The following is a 9,476-nucleotide window of genomic DNA, read 5'->3' on the forward strand; positions in this document are numbered from 1 at the left end:
ACTAATCCTGGTATATGTTGGCTGTTGATATGTACATTTTTACTCACCTGGACAGGATTTTACTCTTCCAACAGCTTTAAGTCTGTTTCTGATGTGCAAGACTGATATATCTTTGCTGATCAAAATAATACTGGAAATTTCCAGAAGGTGAGAATTTTGGAGATGAAAGGGTTAATTATCTTAAGAATCTTGTGAATGATAATCTCAAAGTATTCCCAGATGTCAGAGATTTTCTTCTTGCTGGCTCCTTCTCAATCAAGCTTATTTGTGTAGAACATTTCAGCAACAAAGTTATAAAAACACAAAAATATAAAGTCATAAAATACACCATAATCAACAATTGAGAAAAACAGTGTCAAACATTATGTTTTGATGAGTGCCATCATCAAAATCATTAATGCACATCAAATATGCAGGCCATTTTCCTGAATCACCTCCTAAGTGCAGTCAAGTTCTTCAGAGTCATTATTTGACTCAGGTGTGTTGAAGCAGAGAAACATCTAAAGGTTGCAGGACAGCGGCCCTCGAGGCCTGGAGTTGCCCTGGGCAACTTGCCCACCCCTGCAATAACCCATGACGCAGCATGGTTCGTCACGCTTTTTTTTAAAAAACCGACAAGCAAAATGAAGCAGTCAAGTGACCTATGCAATGTGAGGTAGCGTTTGTTGCCAGTCACGTGAGTAAGATGACACAAGCGTCAAAGTAGGACTTCATCTGACACCCCACCATTTTACTCGGTACATGCCTCGAAGCCTGGCTTCAGATATCTCACTAGTCAATAGGCCTGGTTTACAACAATTGACAGCCACGTCAAGAACTTAGTTCTCCATATGTGGTTTGCACTATAACTTGGGGTGCCCACAGAAGAAATTCTGATGGCTTTCTTCAAAAAATGAGAAAACATTTAAAGAAGTGAAGTTATGATAAAGACCAGGGTTGTGCAGAGACCTTTGGAGGGACAGGGGCTCAAAGTTAAAAAGGAGCACATTGGACAAGATCTTAAAACATCGTACAACAACCCATATTAATCAAAAATCTAATATTTAATTGGATCTTACTGCATCGTTGTCATCATGTGGGGACAAATGTAGTTCCCAGTTAGATATAATGTTGCTGCTCAAGGGTTTCTGCTGCTGACAATGCTGACTGTATTGATCTTAGACTGTAGTTTTTAAACAGACTATAGGAGAGAAGCTCACTGATTATGAAATATGTTATGAAATAAGCAAATTTTAGTAAATTTGCAAATTTACTCAAAAATAAAAAAACAACCTAATAATATCTGAATGTTTAACCTTCAGAGCAATTTGACTGCAGACTGCTGTAAAGATCAAAAATGCTGACGGGGTTTAACTCTAGATAATTTTTTGATGATAGAAACTCTGAGAGATCAATTCCTGGTCCCAATACCAATGGGACAGTATGCCCCTGTTCAGGCATTTGTGCTGCTAAAATGTACAGCAACAAAAATGTATTTTAAATGTACAGTATAGGTATTTTTGCTGTCCAAAGTCATTGCTGGAGATATTTGGCTGTTTAAATGTGCTTTGTTGAATACAGAGCAAAATTTGATGTAATCACACATGCTCAGTAGAGTGAAATAAAAATTATTTCAATACTTTTGAAAAATTTTCTCTCTCTCTCTCTCTCTCTCTCTCTCTCTCTCTCGTATAGGGACAGACACAGCTTGGTCTGTGAACATTACCATATTTCCAACATGGCAATATTAAAATGTACTAACAGAATTTAACAGTCTGTGATTTAACTAATTTATACATATATTCAGTTGTTACTCGAAAAAAAACACATCTCTTTTATGTTGCTAAAAGTTAATTTGGTTTGAATTGGTGCTAATGTGCTGCCAAAGATCAAGTTAAGGGCAAACATACTGCATATATAAAAAAAATATGAAAAAAGACATGATGCTACATTGTGAAAAATAAAAACACAATAGTTCTTCTCAAAAGAAACTATGAATGTTGTGACTTCATAGACTAAAATGTTACTAGAAGTTCATAAGAAACATGCTGACATCAATTTTTGTCCCCTCTACCTTGAGAAGAAAACATTTGTTTGAAAATGTTTTCTTAAGATGATCTTCTAAAGAAAATAAAAACCAAATAGCTCTCTCCCTGCCACAAAAATAAGATATTAATTTCATAATTATGTAGGAAGTTTTCCATGTAATGACTTTCTGCAAAAGAAATAACTATCAATTCCTGTAGGTTTTGTGACTGAGATTTTGAGACAACTGCACCTTCTTTCAGCTGCAACGTCATTAATGTTTTTAGAAAGATTTTCAAAAGTGAGTATTGTACGAAAAATCTATTCCATCTTTATGTTTTAACATAACATTTGGTCTAACGGGATGAAAAGTTAAATTATGATATTAACGATTTAATCCTCTAAGTTTTTATACTGGCAGAACAAGGGTTTTTATTCACAACGGCAGAATAAGGATGTAAAGTGCGAGTATTGGGAAGACTGAGCGATACCAAGGCAAAGAACACTCAGTAGCTGCTAGTAGGCCCCTCCCGACATTTTGTAACATAGACCATAGATCTAAAACTTTAGCATTCGTTTATTGAGAATGATGATGCTATTAAATTTTACACGTTTAGCAGAGAAAATAAAAAAAATAATTGTACATTTAGGATTTAATTATGAAATTTACTTTGTAAAAGTGCAAAGAATCATCTTGATAGTTTGATTATGTTACCATGACTACATTATCATGTTATCTGTAATATTTGTGTTTGAGCTAGGTTTGTTCACAAATGCATCACAGCAAAAATTAGCCAATAATCAGTGATTTACTTTAAGCTAAGCCAATTAACCTTGGCCCCGTCTAAATCTATATTTAAACACTATTAGTGATGATGATGTTCTTAGTAGGAAGGGCACCCAAGTCAGATTCTGTCTAAGGCCCCAGGTTACCTTAGACCGGCCCTGTATGAAGGCTGCGCATCTTTCTGGTGGATGCTCACCTCCATCATATCCTGTCAGCTGTGGTGTGAACCCGCCCGGTAGCAACGTTAGGTTAAGGTGAAGCAAAGGGGCACTTGGGGCACCATCCATCCATCCATCCATCCATCCATCCAGTCAGTGTATCACAAAAGTGAGTACACCCCTCACATTTCTACAGATATTTAAGAATATTTTTTTATGGGACAACACTGACAAAATGACACTTTGGCACAATGAAAAGTAGTCTGTGTGCAGCTTATATAGCATTGTATATTTATTCTTCCCTCAAAATAACTCTATATACAGCCATTAATGTCTAAACCGCCAGCAACAAAAGTAAGTACACCCCTTAATGAAAGTTCCTCAAGTGTCAATATTTTGTGTGGCCACCATTTTTTACCACAGCTTCAGAGGTTGCCATTGGAATGCTTTTCCACTCTTCCATGATGATATCAAGGAGCTAGCGGCTATTCAAGACTTTGCACTCCTCCACCTTCCGCTTGAGGATGGTCCAAAGATGTTCTATTGGGTTTAGGTCTGGAGACATGCTTGGCCAGTCCAGCACCTTTATCTGCAGCCTCTTTAATAAAGCAGTGGTCGTCTTAGAGGTGTGTTTGGGGTCGTTATCATGCTGGAACACTGTCCTGTGATCCAGTTTCCAGAGGAGGGGATTATGCTCTACTTCAGTAGTTCACAGTACATATTGGAGTTCATGAAATGTACCTACTGCACTCCTGCAGCCTCAGACCGTGGCATTCCCACCACCATGCTTGAATGTAGGCATCACACACTTAACTTTGTACTCCTCACCTGATTGCAGCCACACATGCTTGAGACCATCTGAACCAAACTAATTAATCTTGGTCTCATCAGACCACTGGACATGATTCCAGTAATCCATGTCCTTTGTTGACATGTCTTCAGCAAACTGTTTGTGGGCTTTCTTGTGTGCAAACTTCAGATGAGGCTTACTTCTGGGGTGACAGCCATGCAGACCAATCTGATGTAATGTCCAGCGTATGATCTGAGCACTGACAGGCTGACCCTCCACCTCCTTAATCTCAACAGCAATGCTGACAGCACTCCTGCACCTGTCTTTCAAAGACAGCATTTGCCATGTTGGAACTTTCAGTGACCAGTATGAGAGAGTGTGAGCTGTACTAAAAATTGAACACACCTGCTCTGTATGCACACCTGAGGCCTAGTAATACTAACTAGTCACATGACATTTTGGAGGGAAAATGACAAACAGTGCTCAATTTGGACATTTAGAGGTGTATACTCTTAGGGGTGTACTCACAGTTTAGACATGAATAGCCGTTTACACACGCATACATACACACACACACACACACACACACACATATATATATATATATATATATATATATATATATATATATATATATATATATATATATTTTTTTTTTTTTTCCCAGGCTGTATAAAATATTACTGTTGATGTACTTACATGTTCAGTTGTAAGCATGGTCTGATGTAGCAAAGCACGTTTAGGTGAACCTAAACCCATGGAGGCTAAGAAGGGAATTTTTTATATATATATATATGTGTGTGTGTGTGTGTGTGTATGTATATATATGTATATGTGTTTGTGTGTGTAAATATTTTTCTTTGTTTTTTTAACTGACACTATTTCGGAAATATCTTCAGCTGTGTCATCGGTGGATATTCATGGCCTTCATTTCCCAGATTGCATCGCTTGTAGCCTTTCAGCCATATTGCTTTCACCTAAAGGCGCTTGGCTACATCAGGCCGTGCTTACAACTGAACATGTAAGTACATGAACAATAATATTTTATTCAGCTTGGAGCAATTTTTCTTTAGTATCCGAATTCTTAGATGAACCGCTCTTCTGGGACGAGTTCTTCTCTGTATAAAATTCTAAAATAACGTTAGGAACCCGCAGTGCAAGACATGCGAGAACCTCTTTTCTCTGTTGTTTTCTTTCTGTCACAGCGACACATTACACCCAAGACTTCTTCTTTACACCAAGGACCGCAGTTCAAGGTGCATCTTCTTGCGCTCTTTAAACAGAGTTAAAACTGCAAATTTGCGCCTTGTCCCATCTCAGGCTTGTTTTGTCCCCATTCAGTTTTAACATTCCGAAGAACAGCCACAGCATCATCCGGAGCTGGATGCTAGTTAGCTTTAGCCGAACTCTATAGCTTCTCCTGAAATGTGTGTGCTTGGTCTCATTAAAAGAATCAGAATGAATGTGCCATATAAACTGGTTTTATGTTGTTTTTTGGATTAAGATATCAACAGGCCGACGTCTGCATATCCTTATATTGCAACCAGCGATTAGAGCTCATTGGATTTCAATTGTTGACATAAATGAGACAGATAAAATGAGACAGAAAGCATAATTTATATCTCTCCTTTTGTCTAACTTTCAAATCTGTCAGATTCGTGGGGTGTTGAAAACTACTACCAAGACTTTATTCTTCAGTCTGTCACGTGTGTGGCAGCATGGTCACACATCTCCATTAGTCTGCACAGATCTTATTCACCTACATTCAGGTTGGTGTACGGCGTCTGATAAACGATATGAAATAGCTACTTTTAGTGGATCTTCGGTCAATTATTTTCCAGGTTCATAAATTAATAACTAAATGTTGATGGGGAGCATTTAGCCATAGCAAGTTTGGCGCCCGGTGCAAACAACCCTAACACAACATTACAACAGTTTCAACTTTGAAAAACTCCTAAATATTTCAGAATTGTCCCTTAATTTGCACCAATTGAATTACAATAAATAACAACCTGGATCAATTGTATCATTATCAAACATTTAATTCTATGTGTCACAATGGGTATTTTAATATGTTGTAGTACACCCATTTTTCCCCTTGTGCACCACCTAGATTTGTTTACCAGTTTTGGACCGACCAAAACCCCTCAGTGTCATTACCCTGAGAAATGATGAGATTTGATTAAGTGTAAAACAGGTTTTAATGCAGAAATTGATCCAATGTTACAAGTCATACAAATGGAACAGATGCAGAGTGACATTCACCAACCAGTGCTGGGCTCCATTCAGCAGACCTTAACCTGTTGTTCACAGGTTGTCATTCACAATGACAGGGGTGTCAAACTCCAGTCCTCAAGGGCCGCTGTCCTGCAGTGTTTAGATGTGCCACAGGTAAAAAACAGTGGAATGAAATGGCTTAATTACCTCCTCCCTGTGTAGATCGGTTCTCCTGAGCCTTGCTAATGACCTAATTATTCTTTTCAGGTGTGGTGCAGCAGAGGCACATCTAAAAGTTGCAGGACAGAGGCCCTTGAGGACTGGAGTTTGACACCTCTGTCACGAGAGGACCCAAATTTGGGTCCTCTCGTGAATAACAGGTTAAGGGTGGGCAAGCGAAGCAAAAAATTGTAGAGTGCATTCTGCTTTTATGAGAAGTCATTCTCCGCCCTCTCTAAAGGGTAGTGTTAATCGGTTTCATTTTTTTAAGTGTGACTGTCTCCAGTATTATGTGATATGGTTATGTAAGCATGCAGCAATGTGCATGTAAACGGATAAAAGAGACAGAGGAAAGACATTTTATCCATAAGAATATGTTATGAGACAGACAATCTGTGAAAAAATTTAGTTCCTGTGCCTTTTCCCAGTGCTTTAAAGTTGACAGGAAATTTGAAAATATCACGTGATAATTATGTATTATTGGAAGATTAATGCTTGAATACCGACTATAACATCTTAAAAAAATGCAAACATTTAAAAAATCTCAAATAAGCAATCCTTAGCCTGGTGGGGGCCCAAATAAAACCTGTTAGCCTGCAGGCTTAAAATACTCTGGGAGAAACTCTGCTGTTGCAAATGCTCATGCTACTTAGCATGGCCACTGTTAACGGTGGCCAAGTTGTTTCTCAGCCCATAGCACATTCAGCAGTTAGTTCATGAGGCTGACTGCTTGGCAGACTTGATGGTGATGTTGTTCAACAGTAGTAAGTAGAAGACAAGAACAACTGTGACAGTTGCTATGCTGCTAAGAAAAAATATAAGGTCAGGTTTTCAAAAGGAGAGAGAAAAAACAAGAGTGTCAATTTGTAACCCAGTTTTTCTCTGAGAGGTGAGTAGACTTTGTGAGAATATCAACCATTTAGGATAGTTAGCTTAGCTACAGGCTGTTTGCCTCCATTTCACTAGCATTTAAAAACGAAGGGGAAAAAATCTACCAACATATTCATATATTTAAGTTGTACCTGTACCTTTTACCACACTTGACAGATGAGTCAGTCAGCAGCAGCTCTAACCCCCATCTTAGGATAATCCCTCCACCTGTCCCAGTGAAAAAGGTGAATAACACTGTGTTCAGTGACAAGCTAGTTGACATAATTCCAGGGAGTCTGTGTAGATTTTTCCTGTCTCACTGCTCTTTTTGCAATTGCACAATAAAACAATATATTTTAGTGACAGAAATTCAAACAATCTTTATAAAATTATAATAAAAAACAGCCTCTTGTTAGTCCAGATAGTCCTGCCTTGGCTTGCATTTAAATTACAGATATCTGTTGCCACGTCCCTTTTGACCCATCCCCTCATAAGTGAAATTAAAGCTGCAGTATGTAACTTTTATTAACAAAAAGTACATATTTGTTAAGACTGTCAATATGTTGAGGGATTATGCGAGAATAATTTAATTAATTTGCCTTCTACCAGTGCTCTCTACAAACAACCAATCATAGACAGGAGGTGGGTTTTAGCACTATAAATTACAGTCTTTAGCTGTCAGTAGTAGGTCAGAGAGGAAGCTGGAGGGGATTCATCTTTTCACAGATTATCTGTCTCATAAAAAACTGTCATGACCAGAAAGCAAGGCAGTTACATGCCTTTAAATTTGTACCGCTCCAGAAATTGTAGCAGCAGGGGGCTCAATTTAATTTTTTGCCATGGGGCCCAAGTTTCTTGGTGGGTGCCCCTGTATGTGACCCAGTCATTAACCCATGTATGTCGTCTCTCAGTGCTGAAGACTGTTTTCAGGTAGAACCTACAGTTCCTCCTCAACATATTATTGATTTCTACTCTGATGTTTAGAGATATTCAATTGGGTCATTGGCCTTTCTTTATTTCTGAAAACCTCAAAAATCACATAATATCGTGGAGGAAAATCTGACACGCTTGTGTTTTGAATCCAGTCTGGGCTATTTTATTCTTCCATTTGTAAGTAAACTAGGATCCATTCTTTGAGAAAGACCAAATAAGCAATCCTGCCAGGCTACCTTGTCTTTTCCACACCAGCTTCAGATGATTATGTCACTGTCATCATGATTGTGCAACGTTGCATTACATGGTTAGCCACTCTCTGTCATTCATTTATTTGCTCTAAAATTAGGTGGCTGAAAAAGTTAGCTGAGGGAGAACTTGGTGAGAAGTTCTCTCATGAGAAGGTCTAATTTTCCTGGGATGAGGCATCAGAGTAATATGCTCCTATAAGATAAAACAGATTTCCAGAAGTTGCTTTTGTCTCCTCTATTTTAGTCCTTTTAGTGTGCATTTGTTTTTGTGTTTCAGTGTTGCAGCCATGACTCAGACAGTGCAGACAAATGGGGTTCAGTCCCTCAGCAAGACTTGGGAACTAAGTCTCTATGAACTACAGAGAACACCACAGGTAAACTTTCACCAAGATCACTTTGCATATATCCATCAGGGGTTTTTAAAAAAATTTTTTATTGAAACTTATCATAAATGCAAAAAGGGTAATCATCTCCCCAAACAGCACTGCAGTTTTATGTCGTCCCGTTTAAGGCCGGTGGCATATTCTAGATTTTGATTATAAAGGACTATTAAGGAGCAGAGTGACTATGCATTCATATGAAGGCACACTAAAGAAAATACAAAATAACACATTTTACAGCTGTATTGACAGTACTGTGATACCACAAAACCGTGATGTTTTTGTCTGAGGTTATCATACTGCCATAAAGTCATACCGCCCATGCCTAAGGCAAACGCATACCTTCCTGCTAATTTGTGCAGGTAGGAGCCGATTGCCAGTAACCATGGCAATCATGTTGACTTTTCACTGTTCAGCGCCGAGTTCTCTGACCCTGATTCACATCTAGTTTGTTGCTCTGTTCTATGTCACAGTTCTCCTGTTTCAGAGTTTTTCTCAAAGTACGTGTCTTTTTTTTTTTTTTAACCCCCGTCCAGTGCGGAGCAGTCGGGAAGCATATCTATGGAGAAAAGGAGACTGACATAAACCTTTTAAAACAACGTAAAAAATCCCGGTATTCTGATGATTAAAATTCAAAAGTGCTGTGTTACTACCGTTTCATACCGGATCACTTACAAAACCAATGTTAACTTTATAAAATAAACGCTCTCTACCGTGGTATCACCCAATAGAAATAGAGGGATTCCTTTATTTAAATTGGTTAATTTTTCTGAGGGATACACGGTGAGAGTATTGTGATTTTAGTAATTATAAGAGCGATATATATGCCATGGAAGCGGGCAGCATCCAGACGGCCAATAAAACACT

At 38.3% G+C, this 9,476-nt stretch overlaps 1 protein-coding gene across 2 annotated transcripts in view; it reads left to right on the top strand.

Annotated features, from left to right (window-relative positions):
- Positions 1-4,640: 4,640 nt before the first annotated feature.
- rnf2 (ring finger protein 2) overlaps positions 4,641-9,476 on the top strand; it is a 52,423-nt gene continuing 47,587 nt past the window's right edge. The window contains exons 1-2 of one of the 2 annotated variants that reach the window (XM_015021441.1): positions 4,641-4,760; positions 8,507-8,603. In XM_015021441.1, coding sequence (XP_014876927.1) covers positions 4,660-4,760; positions 8,507-8,603 — 198 coding nt within the window. In that variant the 5' untranslated portion in view covers positions 4,641-4,659. Of the gene's footprint in view, positions 4,761-5,416; positions 5,509-8,506; positions 8,604-9,476 lie in introns of those variants that run through there. The other variant, XM_015021442.1, reaches the window with a different exon arrangement.

The sequence above is a fragment of the Poecilia latipinna genome, unplaced genomic scaffold, assembly GCF_001443285.1.
Source record: "Poecilia latipinna isolate Pla-1442-1.1 unplaced genomic scaffold, P_latipinna-1.0 Scaffold2782, whole genome shotgun sequence".
Taxonomy (NCBI): domain Eukaryota; kingdom Metazoa; phylum Chordata; class Actinopteri; order Cyprinodontiformes; family Poeciliidae; genus Poecilia; species Poecilia latipinna.